Source organism: Neoarius graeffei, chromosome 27 (assembly GCF_027579695.1).
Source record: "Neoarius graeffei isolate fNeoGra1 chromosome 27, fNeoGra1.pri, whole genome shotgun sequence".
NCBI classification, from domain to species: Eukaryota; Metazoa; Chordata; class Actinopteri; order Siluriformes; family Ariidae; genus Neoarius; species Neoarius graeffei.
Window position 1 is genome coordinate 43,493,946 of NC_083595.1, and position 14,205 is coordinate 43,508,150.

At 40.0% G+C, this 14,205-nt stretch overlaps 1 protein-coding gene across 1 annotated transcript in view; it reads left to right on the forward strand.

Annotated features, from left to right (window-relative positions):
- slc9a5 (solute carrier family 9 member A5) overlaps nucleotides 1–14,205 on the forward strand; it is a 75,137-nt gene that overhangs the window by 48,719 nt on the left and 12,213 nt on the right. The window contains exons 9-10 of the mRNA XM_060912076.1: nucleotides 666–736; nucleotides 3,566–3,692. Coding sequence (XP_060768059.1) covers nucleotides 666–736; nucleotides 3,566–3,692 — 198 coding nt within the window. The remainder of the gene's footprint in view (nucleotides 1–665; nucleotides 737–3,565; nucleotides 3,693–14,205) is intronic.

Sequence of the window (14,205 nt, forward strand, 5' to 3'; positions counted from 1 at the left end):
GGCTAATTTTATTCGTCTTACCTCCAACAAAGTGGTCACTACACAAGCGTTGGTATGCCGAGGGCTGCCAATCTGTTAATGGCCGCTATCCATCTTCTCCGTTGGGATCTGATAAAATGATAAACCTTGCCTATGTTGGCTGTGGTAAACTACTGGTAGTACACGTCCAAAATGGCGGCCGCGTTTGTCGTGACGTCACGTGAAAAGGGTCCATAGTTGACCACGGGTATGAAATGAGACAGAAAAAAATCTCAATTAGTCAAGTTATTCAAGTCTAACCTTTGAAAACTTGCACAGATTAGTTCAAATTAAAACACTTTTCAGAGCTCATTGAGTTAAAGAGAAAAAGTAAGCGGACACAACTAACCAAGGCTGAAATGTTTTACAGTGTACATGCATTCTCCCAATCGCGAACTTTTCAACCTGCAGTTCCTGCAACTTTGGTTTCTCATTACCTCACAGCGAAGACAAAATTCAATCCTTCTGACCCAGAGAACAAGGCGTATTGTGTTCTCTTGGACTTACGCCCATGAATGGCTACGACTTTGCTTGATTTAAACCAATATGGAGTAACAATGAAATGTCAGTTGGGGCAGATGCGCAGGCTATGACACGCGCTCTAATTACTGCCATTTTCTGTCTGTCAATCTTCATCTCTCTTTTAGGCCTTTGACCACATTCTGGCTGCAGTGGAAGACATTGCTGGTCTGAATGGTTATCATCACTGGAGGGACAAGTCAGTGCTTTTTAAATAAAATAGTAATTGAACTGTAACTGGCTTATGAATAGTCTTGAATGAGTTTGTAATATATTTAGTAATGTTTGAGCCACATTTGGTAGAAATATACACTACCGTTCAAAAGTTTGGGGTCACCCAGACAATGTTGTGTTTTCCATGAAAAGTCACACTTTTATTTACCACCATAAGTTGTAAAATGAATAGAAAATATAGTCAAGACATTTTTCTGGCCATTTTGAGCATTTAATCGACCCCACAAATGTGATGCTCCAGAAACTCAATCTGCTCAAAGGGAGGTCAGTTTTATAGCTTCTCTAAAAAGCTCAACTGTTTTCAGCTGTGCTAACATGATTGTACAAGGGTTTTCTAATCATCCATTAGCCTTCTGAGGCAATGAGCAAACACATTGTACCATTAGAACACTGGAGTGAGAGTTGCTGGAAATGGGCCTCTATACACCTATGGAGATATTGCACCAAAAACCAGACATTTGCAGCTAGAATAGTCATTTACCACATTAGCAATGTATAGAGTGGATTTCTGATTAGTTTAAAGTGATCTTCATTGAAAAGAACAGTGCTTTTCTTTCAAAAATAAGGACATTTCAAAGTGACCCCAAACTTTTGAACGGTAGTGTAGAAAAATACAGTAATTGACCGTGTAATCCGCATTTCAAATCTACAACCGTTACACTTCTTAACAAGTCTTATGATGAGACAGACCTGGGAGATCGTTTTACCGAAGCTGCTCTTACGTACTTTTATCTAATGTTCTAATACATTCTCTAATGTTAACATGGAGCACTAGACAGGGTTCTCCACGGATTGAAAATATAGGGGGGTGGGGGTCAATCGGATGACCTTGAAACAAATTTGCATAAATTTACATATGCTATTTGCATAAAATACTCTCAAATAGTAATCATTTAGAATAGAGGAATCAATTGGACTGGTACAAAACACATCATACATCAAACATTACACACTTACACATCATATTCAGACACATTGAAATGGAACTGGAAAAAATATTTTTTTATTTAGCAAACTACAAAAAAAGAACAGAAAAGTACAGAAAAGTTTTTGTATTAACTATATTCACACTGCTCCACAAAAGCTGACATTGTTTGAAATGGAAATGTAATTGCAGGCACCACTGGAAAAAATATATTTTTTTAGAGAGTAAAGTACATTGAAAAGATGTAGTTTTAACTATATTTACACTGCTCCATGGCTATATTTACACTGCTCTATGGCTATATTTACACTGCTACACTGTGAAAAGTACATTTGTACTTTTCACTCCACTGTGGATACCATCCGGATCTACGATGCTTCTTGTTGTCACTCAGCTTAGGAACTTCGCTTGTGGCGTCGCTAGTAGTAGCCTGACCAGAGATCTTGCGCCGTTTTGGATCGATGTTTTCGATGTCGACAGTGGAACACTTACGCGTAAAACCGAATCGCTCGAGAGACATTTCGACAGAGTGTACGCACTTCAAGAGCTACAGTAACACTGACAGCCAGGTTATATCCTCACGGTTTTATAGGCAATATCACGCTTGCCGCACCAACTTTGAACTTTTTGTTTTTATCCTTTATTTCTCTGCCGACAATAACAATCAGTTATCTCGAACTTGGTGTCGATTCACACGTTATTATAAAGGCGTGTTATCTCCCGGCGCAAGAACAATGTGTCAAAAACGCCGAAGTGTGAAACGCTTTTCTTAGACTATAATCGTCAGACTGACTAAACTAATTGCTGGTAAATGAGTTTCACACTCAGGTGTTGTCGCGTTGTCGGTACTCCAACAGAGAAAGGCTATCTGTCACAAAGAAAACAAAGGGACGTCTCTTCCTTTTGTAAAGGGGCGGCAAAAATTAAACGGGGGCGGGAATCACAGAAAGGGGGGCGGCCCGCACCTCTAAAACCCCTCGTGGAGAACCCTGCTAGAGTTAAAACCATTCTGGTTGCTGATTATTTTTCTGAAGGATTTATAGTTTTCATGTGTAATACCCAAGACTTAGGAATTCATCAGTGTTTTACGAAAATGTGAGTTTTGCTTCTACATTTTTGGCTCATCAGGGTCACTTAGACTTCTGTTATATTCAAGTTTTGAGATTTCTGTTCCTTTTTTCAGCACAAGAAGACATACATTTAATATACTGTTCAAAAGTCTTAGGCACGTGTAAAGAAATGCTGTTGACTGAAAATGGCTGAAAAAAATAATGAAATGAAATGTTTCAGCATTAAGAATACTATAAGCAGTAAGCCATAATAAATGAAACAAAGTCAATATAGGTGTGAGACGACCTTTTGCTTTAAAAAAATATAGTAGTCTCGGGTACAACGAGTGCAGTTTTATAAAGAAATGAGCTGTAGATTTTATTGAGCATCTTATAGAACCAGCCACAGTTCTTCTGGACACTTTTGACTTTCACACTCGCTTCTTAATTTTACAGCAAATTAATTAATTAATTAATAGCCTTCGTGATGCTTTCTTTTTTTAATCTGAAAAGTGGTCTCTTATATAACATGCTGCTTATATAACATTATAAACTTTTCTTTTCTGTAACATTTAATTTTGTGCTGGAAAACGAACGCTTGGACTCAAAAATGTTTTTGTACCGACTCGATAATGTAGAAGTCATAAACTAGAAATCGATAACAACAAAGTTTGTATGAAAAAAAAAATAGGGTGCCTAGGACTTTTGCACAGTGCTGTATATTAAATAAAGTTTATGCTAAAAAAATCCTGATGCTTTAAATGCTGGATGAATAACACAAATACTAACAGAATTTGACCTTGTTTGCACTATTTTGCAGATGGGAACAGTTTGACAAAAACTATCTGAGTAAACTGTTGATGCGCAAATCTGTGTACCATAAAAGCGAGCTATGGGAGGCGTACCAGAAAATCAACATCAGAGATGCAATCAGTGTTATTGACCAGGTAAATATCCTATCAGCTTTAGTCATCAATCGGATATGTTATTTATAGTATGGGTGTAATTATTGTAGCATGAAATTACAGACAGTTTTTGACAGAAATTTTCATTTTGATATATTATACAGACACGAGTGTTTTATTGGGAAATACGCCGCTCGTATTTTTCATACGAGCTACATCTGGGACATGGAGAACCCAAAACGTGACACACATCTCGGTGTCAGTCGTGAGGAAATCGATGAATTGTTTTGATAAATTTGGGTACTTTTTGGTTGTGAGTGTGTCTGTATAATAAAAAGAAATTTACAGGTTGGCTTGAAGATATGAAGTTTATCTTCTCGTGTTGAAAAACTCGCATTTTTCATACGAAATACGTTGCGGAGCCGAGTGACATATTTTAATAATATTGGCTGGTGTTGAGTGGTATATCAGATATATTCCATTCAGCTGAATGGAATATATATAATATATAATTTACCAGCTTAAGGTCGGTCTGTATTGTGAAATACCGTGACCGAGGTCTTGAAAATACTGACCGAGGCCTCTGGGCTGAGGTCACGGTATTTCACGATACAGACCGACCTTAAGCTGGTAAATAATATATTTATTATTTTTCTTTACCAAATTCTAACAGAAAATGAGAGCGCCCGAAAGGGAAACCATATGTGGCAGATCACAGAATCCAGGGATACATGTCGGCCCGGGGGCATTTTGAGTTATTGACAGATTCAGAAAGTACAGTTTCTAAGCTTTCCAATGATGCCTTCCATGTGGAGATCTGACAATATTTGAAGAATGTGTGGCCTTTTGAAAGTGTATACTTCTTAAAACAGAAAAGGGAGAAAATCGCCCTCAAAGTTTTCCATCTCAGCTACTCTGGGTGCAGGGCGGGCACATAATGCTGCTCGTTTGCATGACATTAAGGAAAGCCCTACCCCCTACGAGCTAGCACGATACTACTTTCATGTAAACAAAGATCACCACGTCAATTTTCCTTCCATGCAAAGTATGCCCAAAACAATTATGAAGTACAAAAATAAGTCCTAAAGTATACTTTAACGTTTTGTGGTTGAAAAATTACTCACACCGTAAGAAAGAAAGATAGCACGATGATGACACAACTAACACAACACTAGTTTCATGTAAAGCCTCGGTCACAACCGGCCGTATGTGCGCCTATGGCCGGTCTACACGCAAAAAACGCAAGAAACGCACGAGAGCGCGCGTGTGATGTGCTGATTTTCGAGCCGCAGACCGGCCGCAGAGGTTCTTTGTCATGTCAAACAAACTCTACGGGCGCTTACGTTTTTTTCAGGTTGCAAGACAAACTTACAGCCAACGCGCGTCTTTCTCCATGAACAAAAAAAACCGCAGCGATTTGGGAAACGCCAAAAATCACACGGCCAAAAAATCGTACGTCCAGTTGTGACCTAGGCTTAACCAAACCACAACACTCTCCGTTACATGCAAAAATAACCACACAGCCTTAGATTAATAAACTTACCCCATCAGAAAGAGAAATGGCGCCTTGCACACACCAATGCCTCCGATGGAAAGTAGTCCTAGAACGGTCCGTGTATCATCCGATCATTCAAGTATTCCATTCAATCTGGAAAACGAGGTTGCGGGTTTTTTTTGCTAGAAATGGTCATCTCCGATGTAAATACCGTGTGTCTGTTTGCTTCGCGGGGCTCCTCTGCACTCTTTTTAGTAACTCATTCCATAGTGAAATTACATGCCTGTATGCAGTTAAGTAGCCATGCGCTCAGCTCGTATCATACAGCTGATTCGCGAAAAAAAAAAAGACTTAAATCATCATGTGAATGGCCCATATGGTAATTTACCCACACCCCCCAGCAGGCTACAGTCCTGACAAAAACGAGACAATTTGCAACAAAAAATGTATGCTTTTCCAACAAAACAATCTATTATCTGAAATACTGATTGCATTCTTCAAGATCTCAACTTGCACATGATGGAAAAAAACGAAAATCACAAATTTCGAAAAAAAAATGCTTCTTTTGTGATTATCTCGGATTCGTTTCGGCCGACATGTGTCCCTGGATCCAGTGAGGGGTCACATATTTAGAACAAACCTGCTACAAGCTCGTTTTCGGCTTTCTCCTGAAATGTTTTCTTTTATTTTGTCTTCATCAGGGTAGTAAAACTCGCTTTCGCTGTGAACACTGTCGTTATCGCTATCCATGCTGTAAAATTAATGTTTTTATACTGAGAAATGCAAAAATAAATGTTGACAAAAAATTGCTACTATGTTTGTTGTTGTTGTGAACGAGCGAGTCACCAAAGGTCCGTATCCGGGGTCCGGATCGTAGGATTCCGGACCGCTCGCGAGCCAATCAGAACGCACGATTTGATGGAAACCGGACTGCGAAAAAAATAAATCTGATCTATCACGAAAAATACACATTATACATACACATTCCTTTCGGACGTTCAACACGTCTTTCTCTTTCAAAATTCTCTCAAAATGTTCCGTATTTAACAAAGCAAACCTGGCAGCCATGTTTGTTTACAAATTGTCACTCGCTAGCACGGAAGTTTTACGTCTCCAGTATGTCTCTTTTCCAGTTTTTCAATGTACGTTGGTATGTTTGTCTCTTGTAAATGTGCGTGAAGAATATCTACTGAAGTTTTGGTTGCCTTTTGGGTGTTCAACGCGTCTTTCTGTTTTTCTCTATAAAGAAATGCTTCTGGGCATGCACAGCAGAAAACGTCCTCATTGGATATTTGCATCATGTTGTCTTGACCACCATGTAATGTCATAAAGCATATTCAACGCTCATTCTCCATTGGGTAGAGTGACGTAATTCGCGTAGGATAAGCGATATGCTAACAATATTGCATGCTATCAAAACAAATGAATGAAACCCGCTAGAAAGGAATAGAATAAGTGTTTTTATTCCATCGAGAAAGTGTCCTGTATGTATAAGAATCACTGATATTTCACTCTGATCGTGTCAGTCCCAGTGTTTTTCCGCTGACCAGATAGATGCGCGTTGTCAAAATGGCGAACTGGTTCAAAATAAAAATTCTTTTGATTAACTTGTGTATTTTTTATTTGTGGGTGTGTCCATATAATCTAAAGAAGATTACACAGTGGCACAAAGATATGAAGTTTATCTTTTCGAGTTGAAAATATTTTTACTCGTTCACTTCACTCACTCGTGAATATGTTCACCACCCGAAGATAACTTTCATATTTTCACGCAACCATGTAATATTCTCTCTCTCTCTCTCTCTCTCTCTCTCTCTCTCTCTCTCTCTCTCTCTCTCAATATCCTGTGTGTGTGTGTGTATGTATGTATATATAAATATATAATATATCAGAGGTGGACAGTAACGAAGTACATTTACTTGAGTACTGTACTTAAGTACACTTTTTGAGTATCTGTACTTTACTTAAGTATTATTTTCTTTGGAAACTTATGACTTTAACTTCACTACATTTGAAAGACAAATATCATACTTTTTACTCCACTACATTTCTATCAAGGTCCTCGTTACTCGTTACTCTGAAGCAGCTTTGAAAGTGGATGTTTTTTTCTTTTCTAAAACGTGATGGTTTTTTCGCAGGTGACACTGAGACAGCCAATCAGTAATCACTAGGGTCACGTCACGTCCATAGACTGTATAATATCAAGTTCAATTATTTCTCAGCAGCGTTATTTGAACACGATCAGTTGATGGTTGATGGCAGAATGGAAGGAGGCGGTTCTTCTGGAGAACGCACGCACCCATGGCCATACCTAGAACCCATGTTTCAGTTTTCTGAAAGGGTTAAAGATTCATTTCGTTTTAAATGTTTGCTTTGTTTGCTGAAAACGAACCACATCACAGCCTACAAAATCTCACCGTCCAACCTGCGGAAGCATATTGAGGTCTGTAAACGTTTTATTCCAAGAGAAAGCTTGCAGTGAAGTTGTCTGTGCTTTAAGTGCTAGTGATAACATTGCAATAGCTATGCAGTCTGGTTAGTCAAATGACTTTCTATGGATTTGCCCGCCAAGTTGCCGTAGCCTTGTCCACGGCTAACGTTAACACATAGCTAGTTAACTTGGACGCTAAGTTAGCACGTCAAAACAGAGTTACGCTAGCATGAATAACGTTAACTTCACTGAAGTCCTTTCAGAAATAGGTTTTAGCATCATCTTGCCAAATAAACAGAATGTAGAAATCTTTCTTTTCTAGTAGCGTTAGCTACCCAATATAATTTTGAGTTTGAAAAGAGTTTGCTAGCATGTCAGGTGGAGCTTCACCGACTAGCTAGATTAACGTTAAACCACCATGATGGCACAGCATGCGTTCATTTTGTGAATTCACATTTCTGTCTTTGGTAACGGTGTTAGGTTTGTAAGCGTTGTGGCAATAATACAACGATGCGTTGACAGAAAACATACTTTTAATACTTAAGTATTTTTAAAAGGAAGTACTTCGGTACTTTAACTTACGGTAAGTAAAAATTTGACTGGAGAACTTTCACTTGTATCGGAGTAAGATTTGACCAGTGGGATCTGTACTTTGACTTAAGTCATGAAGTTGGGTACTTTGTCCACCTCTGATATTAGATAGAAAGAAAGAAATTTTGCTGCGTTGTGATTCATGACCACTAAGTGGAGCTCCACTCCAATAAATCACCATACTTTTTGCCGTTGTCCCTTCTCTCCATCTCTTTGCTCAGTTCTCTGAGCTGTTATCAGCCTTGTTTATTTATTTATTTATTTTTTAAAGATATTTTTTTGGGCTTTTTGCACCTTTATTGGATAGGACAGTGTAGAGACAGGACAGGAAATGAGTGGGAGAGAGAGACGGGAAGGGATTGGGAAATGACCTCAGGTCGGAATCGAACCCGGGTCCCCGGATTTATGGTATGGCGCCTTATCCACCTGAGCCACGACGCCCCCAGCCTTGTTTATTTTTAACGCCAATTGTGAAACACTGGAATCATATATGTACAGACCTATTACAGATCGGATGAGTGTGTGTCCCTCTCTCTCTCACTCTGCCTGTCTGATGCTAAAGAAAAATTTCAGATTATGAAAAGTCTCCCTCGCTCTGAAGAGGATAAACCAGAGACTGATTTTTCCATGTCTAATTGGAACTGACTAGAGATGTTAAGCCCTCGAGAGGCCAGAACATCACAGTGTATCACTGAGAAGTAAAAGAAGACTCTGAAATCTCCCAGGCTCTGTGAGCTCTGTCTCTCCGGCTCCGGAGATGAGAGTATAATCCTCTCTTTTGTTGTCCATACTGACGCCAAAGTGTCTTTGCCACCCCTGGCTCATTGCATGTGTTTGCTACCTGAACCGGGGCACTGCGAGATACCAATCAAGCATGCTGACATAAGAGAGAGAGAGAGAGAGAGTGCGAGGGGGCCTCAGGAGGGTGATATCAGTGTCAGTGCTGGTATTCAGGTTTGGTATTAGTCCTCTGAGGGGAATAAGTTACTTCAAGAGACTCATTACAGGGAAGAGCAAAGCTCTGATTCACATGACCGGTCCCAAAAAAATCACTTCCACCTGATACTGATATTACACTTGATCTCTTTAACAATAAGTTACTCCGTCTGTGTTTTATTGAAAAAAATTGGCAGGCTGGCGTTTCCTTTTTGGATTTAATTTGACAGTTGAATGAGGTTCTCTCTCTCTCTCTCGCTCTCTCTCTCTCTCTCTCTCTCTGTTCCTACCCTCTTGTCCTGATAAATGTTGTGGGCATTAATAAAGGGCTAACTGACACAATAACCACCAATGTAATCAATCAAATAAGGCATGTTTGTTGTCAGATGTCAGTTTATTTACTTTTGCACTGAAGCTATGAGGTTATGGAGCAAACAAGTAATGGAAGTGTAGTTCACCTAAAATCTATTATCGAAATACATGCTCAAATCATCATACATTAAACCTCTCGACATGTCTAGCCTTTTAGTCTAACTCCACCTTGAACCTTTTGAGGGTGGGGCCTAATATGTGGCACGATATCACAAATAGAAATTTTTGACTCATTACTGAAGATTGACAGATGTTCAGTGAGACTCATTTTATTTGTTAGTAACATCCAGAGGTGGACAAAGTACCCAACTTCATTACTTAAGTCAAAGTACAGATCTCACTGGTCAAATGTGACTCCGATACAAGTGAAAGTTCTCCAGTCAGATTTTTACTCAAGTTAAAGTACCGAAGTACTTGCTTTTAAAAATACTTAAGTATTAAAAGTACGTTTTCTGTCAACGCATCGTTGTATTATCGCCGCAACGCTTACAAACCTAATGCCGTTACCAAAGTCAGAAATGTGAATTCACAAAATGAACGCATGCTGTGCCATCATGGTGGTTTAACGTTAAGCTAGCTAGTCGGTGAAGCTCCACCTGACATGCTAGCAAACTCTTTTCAAACTCGAAATCATATTTGGTAGCTCACGCTACTAGAAAAGAAAGATTTCTACATTCTGTTTATTTGGCAAGATTATGCTAAAACCTATTTCTGAAAGGACTTCAGATAAGTTACTGTTATTCATGTTAGCGTAACTCTGTTTTGACGTGCTAACTTAGCGTCCAAGTTAACTAGCTATGTGTTAACGTTAGCCGTGGACAAGGCTACGGCAACTTGGCGGGCAAATCCATAGAAAGTCATTTGACTAACCAGACTGCATAGCTATCGCAATGTTATCGCTAGCTCTAAAAGCACAGACAACTTCATTGCAAGCTTTCTCTTGGAATAAAACGTTTACAGACCTCAATATGCTTCCGCAGGTTGGACGGTGAGTTTTTGTAGGCCGTGATGTGGTTCGTTTTCAGCAAACAAAGCAAACATTTAAAACGAAACGAATCTTTAACCCTTTCAGCAAACTGAAACATGGGTTCTAGGTATGGCCATGAGTGCGTGCGTTCTTCAGAAGAACCGCCTTCTTCCATTCTACCATCAACTGATCGTGTTCAAATAATGCTGCTGAGAAATCATTAAACTTGATTTTATACAGTCTGTGGCTGTGACGTGACCCTAGTGATTACTGTTTCAGTGTCATGTGCGAAAAAAACCATCACGTTTTAGAAAAGAAAAGAAAAAACATCTACTTTCAAAGCTGCTTCAGAGTAACTAGTAACGAGGAGCTTGACAGAAATGTATTGGAGTAAAACGTACGATATTTGAAGTGAAGTTAAAGTCATAAGTTTCCAAAAAAAAATAAAAATACTCAAAGTACAGATACTCAAAAAGTGTACTTAAGTACAGTACTCAAGTAAGTCTACTTTGTTACTGTCCACCTCTGGTAACGTCAGACTAATAACTAAATAAAACTTTCAAAGTGTCTGTCAGACACCAAATACAGTGGATATCGATACAGCCCTGTTAAAATGAGCAGGTTTTTATGATGTAAGAAATGCCGTCAAGATAAATCATGTCCGATCTTTTTCCACCTTTAAGAGTGAAAAAAAATTCAAGTGAAAAACAAATCGAAATAGGGAAAACTCCTTAGATAATACTTACTTAAAGCAGGTGCCATAGTGGTGTAGTGGTTTGCACTGTTGCATCACAACAAGAAGGTTCTGGGTTTGAGCCCAGTGTCCAGTGAGGGCCTTTCTGTGTGGAGTTTACATGTTCTCCCTTACCCTGTCCACACTAGGGATTTTGTACCGATACGAAACTACTTTCGTACCGCAACACCTGTCGACACTAGCAACTATACCGGTACGGTAGCGGTATAACTGTATTGGTACGAAACCCACAAATGTATGGGTTTCGTACCGGTACAGTATCGGTACTGTAGCGCTTCGCTGTAGTGTGGACAGACGAAGCGGTTCTGTATCGATACAAATATAATGCGCATGCGCAAAGTCACACACCTCAATCGATGTCTTCGCTGAATAAAATAGTGAAGAACGGAGATTCGTTTGTTTCTTTCTCAACTGCCTCGCGCGTTTTATACGATTCGACTGAATAAATGACCACCAGAAATACAGACTGTACATTGACAACAAAAAGCACACACACGTTGTTTCATCCGTACGGAAGCCGAGAGAGGCCCTTCATATAATCCTTTTTTTTATTCACCTTGTTATCCCGAGATAACGACATAATTAATTCAGGATCTCGAGAAAACAACACCACTAATTCGAGATCTCGAGAAAACAAAACAATTATTCCGTGATCTCGAGTAAACAGCTGAGAAATGGTTCATTCAGGTGCGCCAAGAGACTTGTGATATGCTGACTTTGGGGCTATTTCTCATTCTGTAAAGACGCAACTTTGGTCGTTAGAATGTCTGGAATAATCGATCACCTAATAAGGCAATATTCTGATCAGGGGTTGACACAGGGAGAGATTGCATTAAGTCTTTTAATAAGGGATAATTTCAAAATTAGTCCGCGGCACCTCCGCAGAAGACTGGCCCGGCTTCGTCTCTACCGACGGAGATACAGTGATCCAGCTGAGATCATGAAATAATTGTTTTGTTTTCTCGAGATCTTGAAATAACGGATGCCATATATTCTCGGAAGGAAGTTACTCGGTAACCACGGAAACATTTCGCGCACGCGCATTTCAACTACCGTGAAAGAAAACCGCAAACATTTCTCGCTAGTGTGGACAGATGCACTAAACTGTACCGGTATACTTTGTATCGATACAGTTATACCACTTTCGTACCGGTATAAGTGTGAACACAGCATCTGTGTCTGTGTGGGTTTCCTCCTACAGTCCAAAGACATGCAGTTAGGCTAATTGGCCACTCTAAATTGCCCATAGGTGTGAATGGTTGTTTTCCAAGCCCAGAAATGGAAGGGTTGTGGCAGGAAGGGCATCCGGCGTAAAGCAATGCGCCAATTAGTATGACGTGGATCAATAGGGTCCACATGTACCCTGACCTGGCAACAGTGCTGGACAAGGGAGAAAAAGAAGAAGATAATACTTACTTAAAACATACTTTGCTTGTAATATAGCACTCTTTTTAATTAAGAGTCAGCCAGCTTGATTTGGCAATTTTATTCTACTCTTTCTTGCAAAAATCCCCTGATCAAATTGCAAGGGGATCTCCTGTGCACAACCCTTTTCTAGTCATTCCACAGGTTTTTCAGTAGGATTTAGAGCTGGGCTCGGCTTGGGCCCTTCCAAAACATTGGGCTTCTTCTTCTTCTTCTTCTTCTGAAGCCATTCCTTTGTTGACTTGGATTTGTGCTTTGGGTCGTTATCAAGCCGGAAGGTGAAAGTTTTCTTCATTCTCAGCTGGCTAACAGAAGCCTGCAGGATTTCAGCCAAAACAGTTTGGTATCTGGAACTACCCATTATTTCCTGGGCTAGACAGCCCCAGTCCCAGCTGTATGATGCTGCCATCACCATGCTTCATCATGGGTATGGTTTACCCATTTTTAGCAGGATTATCTGTCTTGTTTTGCACTAACTGTCACTAAAAAAAGTCTGCATCGGTCTCATCAGACCATAATTCATTTTGCTACATGGTATGCAGTGATTGTATGTATGTTTTGGCAAAATTCAGACAGGCATGGATGTTCTCGCTCATGCTACCCTGTAGCCCAGACGTGTTAAGAAGATGAGAGGTTGGGGCGTCGTGGCTAAGGCGCCATACCATAAATCCGGGGACCCGGGTTCGATTCCGACCCGAGGTCATTTCCCGATCCCTTCCCGCTCATTTCCTGTCCTGTCTCTACACTGTCCTATCCAATAAAGGTGAAAAAAGCCCCAAAAAAAATCTTAAAAAAAGATGAGAGGTTGTTGTCATGTGCAAGGAATGACCAGTACTTGTCAGCTCCTTTAATGTAGCTGTAGGTCTCTTGACAGCCCCCTTGATAAATGGAGCTAAGCCTTCCTGTTTTAGAGGGACTAGGGTTGAGTTTGACATGCTTCGGGGAAGCCATGGCTTAATGTTCAGAGAAGCAGCTTTGGGATCAAAACATTGTCGGGTCAATTCCCTGGACCAGCAGAAATGGCTGACGTGCCCTTGAGCAAGGCACCGAACCCCCAACTGCTCCCCAGGTTGCTCTGGGTATGTTGTACGTTGCTCTGGATAAGCGAGCGTCTGCTAAATGCCTGTAATGTAATGTAATGATTGGCCAATCCTAAGCATAGTCACATGTCCCATTTTTATTTGTTTTTCTTTTTTTACCCCAGTTTTTTGGTTGCTGTATCACATTAAAACGTGAAAAAGATCTGACGTGATTTATCTTAGTTTCTTTTTTTTTTCTAGATTCACAAAAAACAAACGGTGCCCCTCTATATCGTATGGAGAACCGCACTGCAAGCTGTGCTAAGGAAAGTGCGAGGTGGATATGAGGTTTCAGTAGCCTTCAACAGAAAGTGTCATGCAGCTCATAAGGTTGAGGAATGTCATTTCCTGCAGCCTTGAGTTTCATAGCGCTCAGCTTCCTGACTGGAGTTGTCCCGGCCGCTAATATTAGCACAGTTGGCGTGATGGTGAAAGCCATTTCTTTTATAGTTCTTCCTGACCACCCAGATGACAAGAGAAAGAAATATATATTTATAATAGGCTT